An 18,998-nucleotide genomic window follows, 5' to 3' on the forward strand; every position below is an offset into this window, starting at 1 on the left:
TCTCAATTAGTTCGACTTAGATTTGGCTTTGCATCTTTGAACATAGCACCTGCACTTGTCCCCTGACTAACCATTAGTAAGTAGTAGATGAATTAGCTCAGTGCACTAAAAGCTAAACGTTCTTAACTACAGAAATGAGTCTAGAGTACGTACAAGGGGAAACATATTAGGACGATTGATGAACGTTGATAATATATATAACAAATTCACTGCAAGCAACGAAAAAATCTGGCTACATGGCCGCTCTTCTTTATCTGTTGCTGTCCTAATACTTGTACACTCATCCTATACGTACCCTAGATTTCATTACAGCAATAGATATACAATGCCCTGACTTGCTGCTAATCTACATATGCGCGTAATAGCCCAAAAGTAATACTAATATCTCGCCCCATATATGATGACGATGACGATGACGACAATGATGAGCTTCGTTAATCAATGGATGACAACCTTGTTTTGATAGATTATGAGATTGGGAGCCGTATCAAAGTTTGTGAGGAAACGCTTCATGTTCAAAGTCTCAGGCTGCTTCTGGACGTTGATATCGGAGTGGCGGCGATGATGATGATCATCTGATCTTGATGAATCTTCATGGAAGAGGTCTGTGAGTGCTTTAGGCATCTGTTCATCTTGCATGATCTTCTTCCAGTAATCCTCTGGTCCGTGTCTTGCTGCCTCGCTAATACACACAAGCTGATGATCATGTACAATTAAGAAGATCTTAGTAGTGCAGTGGTAGATTCTTGAGGGTAACAAATCACAAGAAACCTGATCACACTTGCACAATCGAGGAACAAGTACTATTGAGTAGATGCATGTTTTTTTGTTAAAGAGAAAGTACGGAAGCATATATGGTGAAAGGGAGAGCAAATCACTTACCGAAACAACTGAGAAGAAGAGGAGGATCACTAAGCAAGATCTCATATTTTCCGTCTTCAAATTAGTTAGGAAAGATACTAGTTGAATTACTAGTCTTGTTTTGCAACTTATCTGGGGGAAGGAAACTGTGCTCCTCTGACTTTTGTATATATAGTACTTCACCACAAGATTTGAGTTCAATACCACCACTATTTCTTTAGCAAAATGGGTTGGGCGGGGGCGATTGGGTGCTTCGTGGTCCAGGTTAATTAACACATGACCACATGTAGCATGATCATTACGTAATATTGGCAGAAGAGAATGCATGCACAGTAGTTGCTATACCAAGAAGTAGTACAGACTTGTTTCACGCCCCAGAAGGGGAAAAAGATATACTCTTTAACATAATACAGGATCGTGGTTGGTCAACGCCAAATCGGCAGCTTCTTCGAGCCTGGACCCTTCTTAAACTAAACGATTTGAATAGATCATCAAAAGCAGAACAAACCACGTCCCTCCTTAATAATTGCTTAGCCACTTGTCCTTAGGACGTGGATGTTAACTGGTACAGATTAAATATACTTACAGTCAATTGCCAAGGTTAATCGCCTGATCTTTTCTTTTCTTTTCTTTTCCCCCTTCCTTTGAAATTCCTGGTAATCAGCTGCAATGGAGAAGGATCTTTTCTAATTAGTTTCTTCTTCTCCTCCTCTTTTTTCTTCACAGTTGCTTTGAATTAAATACTAGCAGTTAAGGCTATACATGAAAGACACATTAACAGGATTTAAAGTTGTGTGTTTTTGCCTGCAAGGTAAACTAGAGTCTTCTTTCGACCTCAGGAAGGTAATAATAATAATATATCTTGTTTCCTGCGTACATTTGTTGGTTGATTTCTGTGCATCACCCAGATTAACATAACCGTTCATTACCAGTTACCAGGCTTTGGCAGCAGCATATTCTCTTTGAAAATTGAAATCAGGCTGTCTTTCGTTTCGACTGGGGAATGTAGCCAATGGCAGGCATCTTATTGTTCACAGCACAAAACCTCGAACGCAAATGCTGCATGCCCTCCTAACTCCCTAGTTAGTTAGCCTTTCCGGCCGTAATTAATCACAGATTTTTTTTTTTTGTTTTTGGGATTTACAGAGAGTCAACGCAAATCCCTGAGCTACAGCTGGGGAATGGAAGCATATAATGCTGATCGATCTTTGACACTCGTAAGAAAATGTACTATATATTATCCATCGATTCAACGTTATTAATTAGCTTCTCTCAGTCTTAACAGCTAACGGTGCAAGTTTTGAGAGAAATATATCATGTATGGACTCATACATCATTTTCTGTCACTAGTATGTCATACAATGCAAACTATTTAAGTAGTGCTTTTTTTTTTCTTCTTTTTATATAACTTCTACTTTTTTTTTATTTGAATTATCAATGACAAATTAAGAGTCAACGCGTTGGGGACCCATAGCGTATGTCGTTTAGTCAACCTACAAATTATCCGGAACTGTAGCTGAGCTTTAGTCCTTTGTCATCTTCCTATTTATCTAGATCGACAGTACTAGTGTTTAAATCAAATCTACAAAATATTTGGGGGCGCCAAGAATTTCAGCAGTACTTGATTGCACCAAACCAGATGTTGAATTCTCATTTGTCCGTCGAAAAAGGTGTACTTAATGCATAGCCAGACGAGGCATGGATCAGTAGGTTCGAGTTGACTTCGAAGGGGAGAACAATTTAAGGTCAAGAGAAGCCTTGTCGGTGGGCGCCCGCATCCGGGTCACAGACGCTGGACTTTAGTGAGACCAGAGATCACATTATTCTCTGTTTTAGTAATTAATAATCGAAGGACCTTTTTTTTCTTTTTTTCTTTTTTTTTGAGGGCAATCAAAGGACCATATCACGCACCAATGTTGTGTGTTGTTTATTGCGTAGTAATACGTGCACTTCCGAAAACAACTCTGCCCTGGTTTTCAGAAATGTAAAAGATTGGAAGCCAGTTGAGTTGAGGTGCAGAAACATCTAGGAGCGAGTGGGGATGGGAATTTTATTGCAAGACGGCCTATTGGGATTTCTTCCAATTGGAGATTAACGACCAAATACTCTATTATGCCAATTGAAAAAGGGATGCAAATTGCAACTTCTGAATGTAAGACTTGATTTGATGTTCCATCAATTTGCCATGCTTATCTAAAAGACTTTGTGATGACAGATAAAAGTGCTTTTGACTTTGCGTTAATGCGAACTGCAAAGCGGCCTTCGATTTCAACTCTGAATTAATGTAAGTCACAACATCGACAACCACTGATCCGTTTTCAACGAGCGTTGAAGTATGCCAATGACTTTGGCAGGCAGAGCATTTTGTATCCTTGCATCAGTAATCACCGATCAATCTGTCGTTTGTGATTTTATGTGAAGTTGGTTCAAGTTCTTTTTTTTTTTTTTGCCCTTTTTCCCCCTGCAAAAATGCAATCAAAATTTGTTACAACGAAGTGTGTGCGAGGAAAATCTGCAGCCTCTATAGCAGAAAATTGTCCTAGGATTGATGCCCAGTTGAGATTGGCTAGCTTGGTTCCTGACCTTTACCGAAGTACATCAGTTTGTTGGCGTGGTGACAATGGTAGAACAGGGGAAATGGAATACACAGACACAACGAGAGGTGCCCGTTAGAGTTCAAATGGATGGATGAACCTCAATTGTCGGCCAAGGGGGACAAGGAATAAAGTGAAGATCTCTTGTTCAAATCCTCAGTTTAGTTTTCAACTGCTGATCAATAGTTACCGAAGAGTGCCCAGATGTCCGTTGACTTGGTTGAGATAGTAGAGTTGATGTCATACGTTCCTATCAATTCGGGTTAGAAACTCTTGTGGAATATCTATTCGTCGCACAAGACTTATCTAATGCGTCTTAAATATTCTTTTAGTAAAAAACGACAATCCTAACGTGACAAGGTGGTATCCACTTAAAATGTCAAATTTACTCCATCCCACAATCACACGTACAAAAAGAAGAAAAAGAAATGTACTAATTTCCAATAAGCGAGTGAGACCAGGCCAATATTGTCATAGCTCGATCTGATTCGCCAATCTGCAATTGCATGGTAGACAATCCACTCCTGGCGCTCGTGCCTGCCTCCATCACACCCCGCTAGGAAGGGGGGCCTGCCAGTTGGATCGATGCACTCTATCCATCATCAATATTCCACTCCACGGTGTTTGGCCTTAGCTACAAGGAAGAAGGAAGAGAGTGGGGTAGGGGTTGACAAATAAGTAAACCACCGGTTCATTCTTCTTCCTCCCAAAAAAAAAAAAAAAAAAAAAAAAACCACTGGTTTCATTACAGGATTCATGAATGGTGTCTTAGTTGTCGGGCTGGCATGAATGATGAGCCCTAGGGCCTTGAGCTTCTATTCGTTTCAAGTCTAAAACATGACTAATCACTAACACAATATGACATCATTGTATATTTATTAGGGACGCAGTAGTAGTTATGTTTTTTTTTTTGGTCATTACAGTGGGGTATTCGGGATTCACCCCGACTAATCCCCACTGCACCCCGAAACCCCGTCCCCCAAGAGTCTCGAAGCGGTAGTGAGCAAGATTCAACCATACGACCCAGGTCCCAACTGGGGTTGTCCCGAAGCTAGCCGATCTATGCCCAGGGGGCACGCAGTAGTAGTTACGTCGTTAAGCAAAATAAGAAAGAAAAACTTATGTACAATGCAATAATTTGGACGCATCGATGCCGGTATTGACATGATCATGTGAGTGAAGCTGAATTAATTTTCCTGCAACAATTCCGAGTACCAGAATTGAATTGAGACTCCATTTTACGCTGTAGTGTACGATCGAACACAGAAATTATTGAAGTCGGAAGCGTGTCCACGGTGGTCAACTCTCATCACCTCCGTTCGTTACTACCAACATCACCCATCGGTTAGAGAATCGTTGAACGTGTCGCCGTAATGGTCAACTCCATATAAAAATAAAATAAAATAATGTATGCTGTAGGACAGGTTCATGCATGCTCTGCTAAATGCTAAATTCGCTACAGATGCATTCCAACCCAGACAGAGTGTCCTCCTTTTTTTTATACTTTGTGTGATCTCTTCAGCTTTTATATGCTTTCCAAAAGTCCACTTTCTTGGATTTGTTGTTACCTAACCAAAAAAAAAAATTTTATCAATCAGGTATTCAACAATTGCATTGGCTGAATCATGAATGAGCTAAGCTACAGGTTGCTATTACGAGAGTTCCGCTGGTCTTTTGCCCCCGAAAGAGACCTTAATTCAAGAAAACCAACAAGGAAAACATTTAATTTTGATCAGCTCCCTTCTGATCCGCTAGCGGTAAGGACAGGTTTCCTGCTCATAGAAAGGGACACAATTGCGGAGATAGATTTATTTACAATATCCAACATACAACTCAACTCATTCGATGCATTTGAACTAAAAGATAAGATAGATCATCACTTCCTGGTTTTTTTAAAGTTTTCATGTTTGTATCTATTATTTAGATATAGAAGGTCTTTTAAGTCACTCTTTATAGGTGAACTTTTATTCGATTGGCCGATAAGTTTCTCCCGACTTACCTAGGGAAAAAAAAAATTTCTCATTTCATTCTGAAGTGTCATTTCCTCCCGGATTTAGGGTTTATAAGTGCTAGGTTAGCGGAGTGAAAGAATTGCAAAATAAGCTTCTGATGATGAGTCACCGACTTGTTTGCCTTGAGCTAGTAGTAGCCATGTGGCTCATGCCATTTTCCCACTAATTTAAAGCTTACACTTTGGCTTAATTGGTCAGCAGAAGATGTACTAGTATTAAACGAACTTCAAGATTTTTCTTATTTATAAGTAATGGTCAAAAGAAAAAACTTAGCAGTGCAGTACCGCTTCCTTTTCACAATTTCATTTCCACGAGTACAACAGAGAAAGTAAAGGAAGTTTTAACAGAAAAGCAGACATGGCCGCTGGACTCCATTCCTGCATTTTCATCTTTCACGCTTTAGTTGTCTTGGAGGTAATCTTTCTGTTTCTGCCATGCAAAACACTACTAGTCTACTACTACTTTATTGCTTTGCAAGTATTTGATGGTTGAGAAGTGCTTCTTACCACCAATACAGCTCGTTCTAATTTCTGCTATGCTATGAATCTCATACTGCTACAGAATCTGAAGCGTGTGCATGACTTTGATCAATTTGAATTCGATTGCAGTGTGTTTGTGGCAGTAGAGCCAGGAAAATTGCTGAAGAACCCTTAAATGTTCATGATCATAAAGAGACGCACGAGATGCTACAAACAACCAGGCACAACCTTAATGCTCCAATCTACGCTCCAGACAGCGACAATCCCGGCCGCAAGCATGTAGCAAACGGAGTGCCTGAAAAGCTTGATCAAATGAGTCCATCTGTGTCGTCGGATAAAGATCATATGTACGAGCTTGCAGTAAAGGTTTTCTTCACCGACAAACAGATCAAACTTGGGAACAGGATTCCAATCTATTTCCCCGTCGTAGAGCCTTCTGCCAGACCCCCTCTACTGTCTAGAGAAGAAGCTGATTCCATTCCATTTTCATCGTCCCAACTGCCGTATCTTCTCCATCTCTTTTCCTTTTCCCAAGACTCCCGCCAAGCCAAAGCGATGATAGATACACTGAGCCACTGCGAATTCAAATCAGCAACAGAGGACGCCAAGTTTTGCGCAACGTCCCTGGAATCCATGCTTGACTCTGCACGTGAGATCCTGGGATCAAAAGCCCCACTGAAAGTTGTAACTACGAATCACCTAACAGAACAAACCTCTAGCATATTGCAGAACTATACAATCCAGGATGAACCCCGAGTGATCTCGCCTGCCAGAATGGTAGCATGTCATGTTCTGCCTTACCCTTACGCAGTCTTCTACTGCCATACTAAAAAGGATAACAAGCTTCTCAAGGTTTCGCTTGTGGGCGAGAATGGAGGAAGAGTGGATGCTGCAGCTGTTTGTCATATGGATACCTCGGATTGGGACCCTAATCATTTAGCATTTCGTGTCCTGAAAACTGTGCCCGGAGGCTCTCCTATTTGCCATTTTCTCCCAGAGAATAATCTTGTGTGGGTTGCATCGACTCCTGTTTATTAATTTTAGCCAGTTTTGTAAATTCTACATGTTTGGAGTGCTAATCCCAGTACTCTCCCGAAATGAAATCTACCTGTTGTGCAAATCCACAAGGCTTGTTTTTGTTCCAATTTGTATTTGTTTTTATTTGAAGCGACGGCCAACTAGCAAATTTCATCGTCTGCAGGAATCTAACTCAGAACTGGGGAAATTAGCAAAAATCTATGTGGTGCTGTTGTTTAGATAACTACTCTACTAACTACATCTGTGAGTTGCATCCTTCTGTGCTGAGTAATTGTTAGAGATTCTCAGTTGCTACTAATTTAAGAAATTAATGATAAACTTTAATCGAGCTTACGCTGATAGCACAGTGGTAAGTGCTTTTTTCCTTATTCCTTTTTTTTTAATTATTATTTTTAAAAAAAAAATTTTGGTTTCGAGCGGATAAGCAATCAGTCCAAAGAATGGGGTTAATATTGTACAACTCTTAGTAATTTGAAAGAGGCGATTTATGAATGGTACTCTAGTAATTTGAAAGTCACTTGTGCTTTTTTATTTTTGCCTTTACTTTTTATGTTGTTGTTAGTCTGAAATCTGAATCACGGTTTGGTGTTAGACAAATCTATCATCATTTTTTTTTTTTATCTCAAATTTGATCTTTATATGAAGGTGCGTTGAACAGCAATGTTATGCCACATGCAGAAATTTCTAATATTATGATGATTTTTAAAAAAATTCTATAAAGAAGACATTTTGTATACGAGATTCTGTAAAAAGGGTGTTCGCATTTGTCAAATGCGAACTCTCCGTGAATTTTCCAACAACTGAAATTCAAAAAAAAAAAAAAAAAAAAAGGGGTCCTGGCATTACTTTGTCTCTTTCACCTAAACCCAAAAACAGAGCTCCGTTCTTTACATCAAACATTCGGCATTCAAATCGGTGAGCAGAGCGGCAGAAATTGGAACGAAACTTTGCACATCCAGCTCACTCTCTCTTGTCTTTGCTTAGCTAGACACCAGTCCAAGCTTCCAAGAGGAAATTGCCCGAAATCCTTCACTCTCTCTCTTTCTCGTCGGTTGTTGTCCGCCATTGTTGACCTTCCACCAGATATCTGAGCTTCCACCAGACGCCATTTGCACGCCAGCCAGCTGCCATTTCTGCCTCAGCAGTCATCCCCAACCAATTTTGTGACCCATTGCGCTGCACATTTTCTTTTCCCTTCGCAAATGGCTTTCAAATTCGTGGCTGTGCTTTGTAGCGCACAAACAGCATAAAAGGTATGAACTTTTGTGATTTTTATGCATTTTATATTTATTTAATACTTTAATCCGACGTAAAATTCATATTTGATGTCAAATTTGGATGCAAATATCATGTGGGTTGTGCTGCTTTTTCCATTTTTTCTGGTGAGTCTGAGGAAATATCTTCTTGGAGGGGAAACCCTTGGGTCAAACGACCCACTGCACCCCAGAGCCAGAGTAAACGTAAATGCAAAAAGAAAACCACTGAGAATGATAGCCAATTAATTATCAGATGACAATTAATCACTCACTCAAGAAAGAGAGAGAGAAAAACATTTGAAGAATGTGTGGAAGTCGCAGTCATAGAAATAGTAAAGAGGTAAACTGTTTAAAATTAAAAAAACTGGGTCAATTTTCAGGAGTAAATGAAGAAGAAGTATTAGCTGCCGTCCTGGCACCTGCCTGGTAGCTACAAGCATTGTTGAAGCATTTTTTTGTTTTCCGAATTGAAGTGGCTTTTCTGATTTGGCAATTTATTGGTCATTGTTGTTGTTTCGGTTGGTCTCTTGTTTGCTTGCCATGCTTAGTCTTCTATGATGGTGTCTTCTTGTAAATCTGCATTTAGTCTTCAATTCATTGAACATCAACGAAGTTAGCCCTTTGAGTCTATGAAGTTGACCTAAGAAATCATACAGAACTGACCACCAAAATAATTCCATGTTGGCAATATGATTTGTTAGTGGATTTTTGCATAATGGATGCTGCACGGGCATGTCCGGGGTCTGGTTGTCAAATATCAGGCCCTTCAAATCATTCTGGTATTGACCCTGAGATATTTTATGTTGCTTCCAATTGTAAGATACCATTAATTATAAATTTTATGAGGATGAACCTCTTATAAATTTTATAAATTTCACAATCTTCTATTAATATTTTTGTAATTATTTATATTGATGTGTAAGTTGTGTTTGAGAAATTTCCAATTTGATGACGAATTTAAAAAAATTTCTGCAACAAGGGTGTTTTAAGTATAGACTAATATTACTTAATTGGACAAATGCTTCCACATACTTGAGTAATTCAACAAAATTGGCACCCGAAATGCCATAAACAAGCTCAATAGCTCTTCTTCTATCATACCAAGCTTTCATATAAGAAATTTTAGCGTTCAAATTTTTCTTCATGGAGGATATTATTATTTTTAACTCTATTGTTCTTAAAAACAAACTCCATTTTGTTAAGAGAACAACTCATGTACAATTCTTTTTGAAAAACAAAAAATGTGAATGTGAGGTCTCACCTTTCTTTATTTTTGTTTGTTATTTTATTTTTGTGAAAACATTATGGTTGGTTGTTTTTGTTTTTACATCTGCATTTTATAGAATTGTTGAAAAAAAGATAAAAACAAGAAAAGGTAATCATCATGATTTACTCCTTGGCATCAAGAGAAAGGAAAAAGAGTTTTACAAAGGATGAACAAATAATGAGATAAATATAAACTCTTAAGTTGTTAATATGTGTGAAGGAATTGGTAAAGAGCATAATCTGTTAGACTCGCATATGAGAAATACGAACTTAGCACAGATCGCATTTATAGAATGCGAACACCTCCCTTGTCGGAATAGGACACCAAAGTAACCCCCTTTGTGGAACTATTTTTATTTTCTATATGTATGTTTTCTATACCTATGTTATTTAGTTTACCAACGCATATTTTCTTTGAAATTGGGGGAACAGATCCAAAAAGGTATATCAGAACAAGCAAGATCTGCGGGAACGAGGTGGTTCATCTGAACAAATCCCTCATTGCACCCCAGATCCTCTGTACCTTATCTTGGTTTTCTGTGATCTCCATCATATTCATATAGGTGCATACAAAGTTTTCGACACAAGCCAGGAGACTTGAAGAGGCTTTGATTGGTACCACTAGGATCAAGTCCGCACAAGTGCATCTTCAGAATCTGAGGCAAATCATTGGGTAAGTCATGTAGTTTACAAGTAGATTTAATTGTAGTCATATTAATGTTCTAATTTTTTGAACTTTGCTTGGATTCGTTTTATGGTGAATTCATGAATGTAAAGTGAGACCCTCTACTGTAGTATATTTTTTAATTGCATGTTTCAAGGAGGACAGGGGAGTATAAGAAATTATTGTTGTTTCACATTCTACTATATACATTATATTATTATTGTAGGTTTGTCAAAATATCACAGTTGCTTGTCTTCTATAAGAAATTATTGTATATCACATTATTCTACCGTATTTGTAGTGGTCTAAATTATCTCATATTTCTCAATTGTTTGAAAATCGATGTGCCTATGTTGGTTGGCAGGGAGTTTTAGCCCAGTTACAGGGGAGACTCTGTCAAAATTTTTTTAAAATATTTTTGGGTGTTTTTGGTTAGTGATTGCCTTAAGAGTATAATAAGACAAATTGGCTACAATATGGACTCGAAAGGGGGGTGCTTGGAAACGTTAAATAAAACAAGATAAGCATGTATTTAATAAACTTATATTCAATTTAATTAGGAATTCTTGAATAACATTTTGGCATGATGCGTAATAATGTATAGGGGGTTAGAGGGAATATTAACTTAAAATATTAACTAAAAATATGTATACAAGACAAGCATGTATCACATTTGCTTGTACTACTAAAATATTAACTAAAATATTTGTACCATAGTCTTGTGCTACTAATTCTAATTTATTTTTCCAGTTGCAGAGAATGGACACTCGCTTGGCACGTAAAGATGATCATTTAGGCATTACTCCACCTCAGGGTGGAGCTGCAGATGAAGATGACGATTGAAGCTGCACCATTAGGATCACTATATTATTTGTACATGGATTTGCTTGCATTTTGTTTTTAATCTGTGGAATGTTGGATGTTTAACTTGATTTTACTTTTTCTGTTTTTTAATTCACTAAAGACTTGTGCTTTTGCAGTGGTTTGTGATTATTGGCTGACAAGTTGTTGGAAATATTGCTTGGATTAAATGTTGTCTATTTTGGGTTTGCTGGCAGGGAGTTTAGTCCACTTTTAAAGGGAGATTTTGTCAAAATTTTTCCAAAAAAAATTTATATATATATTTAATCATAATAAATTACAATAAACAAATAAAATGTTTTTCAAATATCCTAGTGAAATAAATATATGTGGTTTGGGAATATTTTTTCTCATTTAATTTGAAAATGATTATTATGTGATTATAATTTTTGCATTTATAGGAAAGTATATCTTTTAATCTATAAGATAAATAATCACATAATAATCATTTGATAAATAATCATTTCGCAAATGTGAGGACCTCAATCTGAACACAAAGCCAAAGCTTGTTTCCAACTGCATAAAAAACTATACATGTATAGTTATTTCTTTACAAAATTATTTAATAATAAAATTAGGTGTTTTCAACCGTATGATTATCAAATCTTTTAATCTATAAGAAATATAACTTTTTGGTTATTTATATACAAAGAATTACTAGTACATAAAATTTTGTACTGAGACCTCACATTTGTTAACTTCTAACTCGTGTGAGTTTTAAAATAAAAAGGATTTATTCCTCTATGATAAATGTTAATGCAAAAACCGGGTTTCCACCATCCATCAAAAGGCGATCAAAAACTCTGATTGATCGGCTAGCTCTCACACTTCCATATTCACCTCAATAAAATGGAGTTGCGGAACAAAAATGATTGTGTGCTCCTAATTAAAAAAAAATTTGAATATAATTTTTTAGGAATTCGCTTTTATCGGATGTGAGATACAATAAAGCCGAAAGCATACTAGTTCGGTTAAGATTTATTGCCCCAAATTATTATCAAGTATTAATGGCAATATTATGGGATCTTTTTTTTTTTTCCAATTTTGATGAATTTACAGCCTTAGGTAGTAAAATTTGTAGAGATTTTCATTGCAAATTGTAAATCATTTTATAATTTGCAGTGAAATCATAAAAGCAAGGGAAGGCCTGCATTGGAACTGAAGCAAAAAGAAAAATCATGGCAAAATCTAGATTCATGTTCTTGAAAATAATTTGAAGATGGTAAATAGTGAATTTTGGCTCCAGTTTCATCACTAGCATGATGAAACACGCACGGCTTCTAACTTATGTCAATTGTTTGAGCAGCCTTTTTATGTAAAATTGCAGCTTGCTCACGCTCACTGGACCAGGGGCTTCTTACGTCACAATGCTCGCTAAATGCAAGCTGAGTTGCCTGGGCGAGAACCTCGCATTTGTTAAATGCGAGGTATATGACCTCGCATTTAACAAATGTGCGGTCTATTTTCTTTTTCTTTTTTTTTTCTTTTTTTTTTTGATTTGGTTGCTAGGAAAATTCAGGGAGACCTCACATTCAGCAAATGCGAGCTTCTTGAGCTCGCATTTGCTGAATGCGAAGACTCCCTGGACGGAATTTCATACAAAAAATGCCCCCTTTGTAGAATTTTTTTAAAAATCATCATAATTTTAGAAATTTCTCATGCCACATGATAGAAAGATTTGCGTATCCCAAGGTTAAAAGGCCAAGTGAAAATACCTATATTCATGTTATGTACAAATTACAATCGGATTAGGTTTACGAGTCAAACTGTAGTTATGAGTCAGATGATTATGATGTATGGAAAATATCAGTAATTGACAACCGTTCATATTGGAATTGGAATTTCCTTTTTTTTATAGAGAATTGGAAAACCTTACATCTTTATAAATAGCAATTGCACATATCTTCAAAGGTTAAATTATCGTAGCTTCAATTGCTCTATATCTCTTTTTAGGGTCAGATTTTTATCAAATTCCAGTTGAAAACGTCACATTTGCACACTTGAAAGGTATCAAAGATGGTGAACATCGATTCGATAAGGAGGACTGTTATTGGGATAATTGGAAACGTTTATATCTTTCGACCTCTCTCTCGACCGTCCCAACATTCGTAAAAATATGTAAAGCAAAATCAGTTGCGGAATTCAGATCAAACCCTTATATTGTGACTCTATTGAATTGTGCAATGTGGATATTTTATGGTCTTTCATAAGTAAAATCTCAAATCATCTTAGTTTCGACCATCAATGGTATAGAGGCCATCTACCTCTCACATTATTCTTTGTTCACTCCGATTGATTGGTGGGAAAGGCAAATGATCATTTATTTGCTCATGACTGGAACAATTGCAACTGCCATCGTAATTGGCGTTACTCTTGCACGTCTAGCACGCCGAGAAGCAAAGGTCTATCTTCGTTGGTGTAATTTGCATGCTTTTGAATGTTAGCATTTAAATTTCACCGTTGACAATTATGAAAAATGTGATCAAGAAAAAAGAGTGTGAAGTACATATCTTTTTTTTTTTTTTTTTCATCACAGTGGATATCTGGGGCCAAGGACTGGTTACCGTACGCCCCAACTAATCCCACTGCGTGACCGCGAGAGGCTGCCCAACATCATCGGTCAATGTTAACGATTGAGATTCGATCCTTGGTTGGTGGCTCTCACCCAACTGGGCTACAACCACCGGACCGAACCCAGACTGGGCGAGTGTGAAGTACATATCGCTTGCTAATTTGCTCAATGGTATTGTTTGCGTTATGTTATGCTTCACTCAAATTTGATTACAACGTTGCGATTCCCAATGGTATTGGAGCACTTTCTGGACCCGTTCAAATTGCACTCTATGCTTGGTATTATGGCAGTACAAATTCGGAGGATGATGACCTGCACTCTATGCTTGGTATTATCGCAGTACAAATTGGAAGGATGATGCCGGTCAAGAAGCCGTATGAGATTCAATTCTCCAACAACAATGGGCTGGTGGCCTTAGTGGGGTGGGAGTTCAAGGTTTCAAATCTTGCCTCCCACTAATTGCCACAATAAGTGACTCTTTTAAAAAATTCAGACGGGTGCGTAGTGCATTCGTTTGATCCGGTGATGATTTAGTCCCCACCTGTCCCTCATAGGTCCAGTTGAGCCTCCCGATAGATTAGGATAGAGTAAGATATAGATAAAATAGTGACGAACGATAAAAAAAAAAAAAAGAAGAAGAAAAAGAAGGCAATAGGCACAATACTTTGATAGGATTTTATATGTGGTTTCTTTTTTTCAATAAATGTGGCTTTTAGAGAAAATATTGGCTTCTGTAGTTTTCTTAATGGATTAACTTTCTATACATTGAAAGTGTATACATTTTTACTATTGCATGACACATAATTTAAATTTGAATTTAAAATCCAAATTTTACATATGTGTCATACATTCAACTATAATAGTGTATACACACTCAGTATAAAAAAGATTTACTCTTTCTTAATTACATTACTCAAATATTTTTATTACAAAAAAAAAGAATAGTAATGCTATATTCCATACTCTCTAGGTTTTTTTAAAAGTTATATGACTCTTACCGCTATACATATCTAAGTCTTCTCATCATGTTCAATTACTTACTAATCTTATTTTACAACCATCTCATCTTTTCTTGACCCTCACATTTAAGTAGTTTCTCTCACCTTTATAACTAAAATAAAATTTTCAAAAATTACCAATAACCTCTTTTCTTTAGGAAAAAAAAACCTTATTAAACATACACTCCAATTTATAAGCCTAATAAAATTTCAAATACTCACCAACTAATTACATGGTTTCATTCGATTAACAGATTTTAAATGTTTTATTGGCGATGGTTGACACTAATTATCGTCATGAGTCCTTTACCTTTCGTTTATTTGCGAAGATGCCCAGTTCTTAGTTTGATTACTTCTTATCCCCTTTCAAACCTTGTCGAGGCTGCCTGGTACGCAGCCCCGTCTCCTCTGCTGCTTCTCGTTCCTGCATAGACACAGACTGCGAGAGCATAATCAGAAAAATGGTGGCTTCAACAATTGCAGGTCCGTTTTGTTCACCCAGAGTCTCTTATCCACCGAGAACGACGCCGTATTTAGCTGCGTCATCCCTTGACGGGTATCCTCAAATTCACAATACAGAGACACACACACTGATACTCAAAGCTGCACTTATTTATTGTTACTTTGATAATTTCAATTCTGTTTATAGATTGTTTTCTCTTAGGAATCAGAAGCGATCTTTACCATCTGCTCTGCCCAATCCCTGTGCTGATTTATCTGCAATTGGTAAGTGTTTGATATTTTTGAACTGATAATAAACCTAAATTATTTATTATTTTTAATACCCATTGGGGAAAGAAGTGTACTATCTTTTCATTTTCTTTTCTTGTCTTCTTTCCCAATACAATCAGGTCCTTATTTGGTTTTAGGAACATTTGTTCATTATTGTTCCAATCAGTTTCTTAACAACGTTGTTGGTAAATTAGCAGGATTATCTAGTAAAACAAACGGGTTCTTGTTAAAGCATGAGCAGAATGATCCTTGTGCTGGCTCGAATTCCAGGTTGTCTATCGTCTCCTTGTATTGTATTAAGCTTACAAATATTAGTCCCTACTCTAAATGTATGCTCATTTCCATGTGTGTAATGTGTCTTTATGGATATAGGACTCATTTGCAGTTTTCTTTTTTTTCAAATGTTGCACGTGTTTATGAGCAGTTAAGTTTCATTCATTTTCTGCGTGTTTGGGACAAAATGAACTCACTATTATGAATCTCATGAAGGGATTGGATTGTTCTTTAAGGAACGAATGTTCATGCACAATTTAGTATTGTTGACTATTAAAGGTGTAACATAAGGACGATTTTGCTCCTATCTAATTAATACCATCATTTTTTTAGGGGTTTTTTTTAAGTTAAAAAATTTCAGCCTTCTTATGCTTATTGTCTGAGGAAGAAAAAGTTATGGCATTCTTTTTTCTGAGGTTGGGGCATAAAGCATCCACATTTCATGGGCTTTCAACTATTGAGAAATCAAAGTAGATACAAGACTGTTGTACTGATCTAATAAGGTGGCTGTCTCCATCTCAAATATCCAGCATTCTGCTGTTATTATGCAAAATGTACATTAAGTTTGAACATGCCCACATGAAATATATGTCTAGGCTATTTTTGCCTAGCTACTAGCTAGGGTGAAAAAAGGAACTCCATCTGCGATGAAGTGGTGTCTAGAAAATAATTGTGGTGGCAATAATGAAATGTTCCTTTGTAGATATTGTTGAATTTTGCTTCAGGGCTTCCTCTCAAAACTCGTTGTAGTGGACCAGAGTACACCTTATCGTTGAAATATTTGTTCTAAAAGTGCCTAACATTAGTATCTTTACTATCACTTAATCACTAAAGACAATTTAATTCTCTGTGATTGGTTGTTTGTGGTGCAGATTTGACATGGACAGTATCCAAAGTTTCTTTTAGATTTTTCATGCTCATCTTTTACGTGAAGAATGGTTTCCTTGATTTTGAGACACTATGTTCTTATGATATTTCATCGCCTACAGTTATGGTCCTATAGAAGCCAAAAAAGGGAACCCTCCCATTATGCCGGCTGTAATGACACCAGGGGGACCGCTGGATCTCTCTACTGTCCTATTTAGGAATCGCATTATCTTTATTGGTCAGCCAGTTACTTCTCAGGTGGCTCAACAAGTTATATCACAGCTCGTGACTCTGGCCACTATTGATGAAGATACTGATATTTTGGTGATGTTATATTACCTATCAACCATAAAGTTAAAATTTTAGTAGAGTGACATGAATAATTGATAACCAGTATTGCATTTTCTGCATATCAGATGTATCTGAACTGCCCAGGAGGGAGCACCTACTCTGTCTTGGCAATCTATGATTGCATGTCCTGGGTAGGCATAACTACTCTTTCAAAGTTCTGTCAGTGATTTTATACTTTGATTGATATTGCATGCCTTTTCTCCTCTGTAAAGCTCATATTATGCTTGAATTTTCGATGTTTTTTTAAGAGTTTGTAATTAGAAGATTTGCAGTTGGTTTAATGTCTTCACTCATTGCTTTTACAAGCGTAGCTTCTCTTTTGGCAATTGTTTTGTCTCAGATAAAGCCTAAGGTCGGTACAGTATGTTTTGGAGTTGCTGCAAGCCAAGGTGCGCTGCTGCTTGCTGGTGGAGAAAAGGGCATGCGGTATGCGATGCCAAATGCACGTATTATGATACATCAACCACAAAGTGGATGCGGGGTACAATGCCATTCTTTATTTCAATTTTTTCTGCTTTTGGAGTAAATATCATCATTGATGGACCTTAAAAAAGAGAGAGAATGAGTAACAAATTTAATAGCTTATAAAGTGCAATGGTGTGTGCACCAACTTTCTGTTACTCTTGGGTTTCCCTTATTCAACTTCATTTCCTAGAAGGAAAGGACAGGATGGTACAGAATGATGATAAATAGGTTATTTTATCTTTGGCGGATCTTTATTTCGACACAAAGAAACCACCGTTTTTCTAGCTTCTTTTGACATAAAGAAACCATTTTTTATGCTTGGCAAGATTGATCAACTGTCCGTCACAAATGGTTTTATTTCTTCTTGCAGGGACATGTGGAGGATGTAAGGCGCCAAGTGAATGAAGCAGTTCAATCTCGTCATGTCAGTTTTCTTTCCTAATCAGCTTCTTTACTTTGACGTTCTCCACTAATTATTTCAGTTTATGATTGGCTCTTCCAGCTTCTTTGCTGGAACCATCAGTGTTTTAACACTGATTTGGTATACCAACATGTTGTTAAAACAGAAACCAACAACCAATTTGTTGTTTCTTTGTATAGAACATCTCTCCTCTGATGTCAATGAAACTTTGATTGCTTAGGCTGGGTTTCTGTTAGTATGATATTTATCTGCGATCCCAGACTTGTTATAATTTCTTTTAGTACTTCTACTACTTGTCAACTTATAGTTCTTCACTCCTTAAATTGTTATGTAATGCAGAAAATTGACAGAATGTACGCTAGTTTTACTGGCCAACCTCTTGAGAAAGTGCAACAGTACACTGAAAGGGATCGTTTCTTATCTGTCTCTGAGGTAATGCTGCTAGCTTTGTCCTCTTCTTTTAGTTTATATTACACAAATTATTAAAAGACTTTGTCCATTAAGTGGAATTAGTTTGAGAACATCGGCTATTTTTACTGTAGCTGCCACATTTGTTAGCAAAAGTAGCATTTCTTCATGGCTATCTTTATTGCAGGCTATGGAGTTTGGTCTAATTGATGGGGTTTTAGAAACAGAATACTAAAACGTAGACGTGATACGTGGAGCTATAGCATGTTTTCCAAACAGTGACTTGCGCTAGTAAAAACGGCAGAGCATAGCAAGGCTTGATGTTGCACGAGCAAAGTGGCGGCACGGCATGGCATTGGACATGTGCCATTTAGCAGGTGCCAGGCAATGCTTGTTTTGCAACCTTTTTGGAACATCTTGTTGACTGAGACATTAAATTGCCAACTCTCCCCAGCAAAATTTATTGAAATTCCTTGCTTTTTTACCACTCTTTCAGTATGGTGTCGAAGTCGTGGAATGAGTCTCTGTTGTTGTGATACCAATTGATCCTTAGTGAATCATTTAACCTGTACGACGTGTTATGCGTAAGAATAGAACTTGGCAAGCTGTGAAATGAAACATCTTTGCTTATTGGTACAGCAAGTGACTCTTTTCAAGTTGCTCTGCCTTGTTTGTACCAGAATCAAGTCATAAGTCAAAAAGTGACGTGCTTTCTTGCATTCAAAGGCCCGCGATTTTCTTGCCCTGTTAATTAGAACTTCCTTCTTAATTTCTTGCACTAAGCAAATTCAGCACCCTGTGTGGTGGCGGGCAGAAGAAATTTGTAGTAATACGTTCATGATGCTGCAGCTGTCAAGTACATCTCTTGCTTTTAAGAGTC

At 37.2% G+C, this 18,998-nt stretch overlaps 2 protein-coding genes and 2 long non-coding RNA genes across 4 annotated transcripts; 3 read left to right on the forward strand and 1 right to left on the reverse strand.

Annotated features, from left to right (window-relative positions):
- Positions 1-175: 175 nt before the first annotated feature.
- LOC113731305 (uncharacterized) lies at positions 176-1,268 on the reverse strand. Its single transcript, XR_011841135.1, has 2 exons — positions 883-1,268; positions 176-696 (listed from the first exon to the last, which is right to left on the reverse strand). It is a non-coding gene; the product is annotated as an uncharacterized lncRNA (long non-coding RNA).
- A 4,167-nt stretch (positions 1,269-5,435) lies between these two features.
- LOC113731306 (BURP domain-containing protein BNM2A-like) lies at positions 5,436-7,066 on the forward strand. Its single transcript, XM_027256488.2, has 2 exons — positions 5,436-5,881; positions 6,076-7,066. The coding sequence occupies exons 1-2, from the start codon at positions 5,825-5,827 to the stop codon at positions 6,982-6,984; spliced, it is 966 nt and encodes a 321-aa protein (XP_027112289.1). The 5' UTR covers positions 5,436-5,824; the 3' UTR covers positions 6,985-7,066.
- A 717-nt stretch (positions 7,067-7,783) lies between these two features.
- LOC113731307 (uncharacterized) lies at positions 7,784-11,185 on the forward strand. The gene is made up of 3 exons (XR_003458521.2): positions 7,784-8,237; positions 9,939-10,179; positions 10,921-11,185. It is a non-coding gene; the product is annotated as an uncharacterized lncRNA (long non-coding RNA).
- Positions 11,186-13,771: 2,586 nt separating this feature from the next.
- Positions 13,772-18,837, forward strand: LOC113723994 (ATP-dependent Clp protease proteolytic subunit 6, chloroplastic-like). Its single transcript, XM_027246948.2, has 10 exons — positions 13,772-14,038; positions 14,946-15,157; positions 15,251-15,327; positions 15,531-15,603; positions 16,596-16,797; positions 16,890-16,955; positions 17,165-17,305; positions 17,660-17,713; positions 18,050-18,142; positions 18,306-18,837. Exons 1-10 carry the CDS (start codon positions 13,772-13,774, stop codon positions 18,351-18,353), a joined length of 1,233 nt encoding a protein of 410 aa, XP_027102749.1. The 3' UTR covers positions 18,354-18,837.
- Positions 18,838-18,998: the final 161 nt, after the last annotated feature.

This window comes from Coffea arabica, chromosome 2e (assembly GCF_036785885.1).
Source record: "Coffea arabica cultivar ET-39 chromosome 2e, Coffea Arabica ET-39 HiFi, whole genome shotgun sequence".
Lineage (NCBI taxonomy): Eukaryota > Viridiplantae > Streptophyta > Magnoliopsida > Gentianales > Rubiaceae > Coffea > Coffea arabica.

What these genes read in the sequence shown, in the direction of transcription:
- LOC113723994 (XM_027246948.2), top strand. Translation starts at nt 13,772, where the DNA reads ATGGTATTGTTTGCGTTATGTTATGCTTCACTCAAATTTGATTACAAC. An exon ending in TGTGCTGGCTCGAATTCCAG is followed by an intron (nt 15,604 to 16,595) that starts GTTGTCTATCGT and finishes CATCGCCTACAG; the next exon opens with TTATGGTCCTATAGAAGCCA. An exon ending in AACCACAAAGTGGATGCGGG is followed by an intron (nt 17,306 to 17,659) that starts GTACAATGCCAT and finishes TTCTTCTTGCAG; the next exon opens with GGACATGTGGAGGATGTAAG.
- LOC113731306 (XM_027256488.2), top strand. Translation starts at nt 5,825, where the DNA reads ATGGCCGCTGGACTCCATTCCTGCATTTTCATCTTTCACGCTTTAGTT. An exon ending in ACGCTTTAGTTGTCTTGGAG is followed by an intron (nt 5,882 to 6,075) that starts GTAATCTTTCTG and finishes ATTCGATTGCAG; the next exon opens with TGTGTTTGTGGCAGTAGAGC.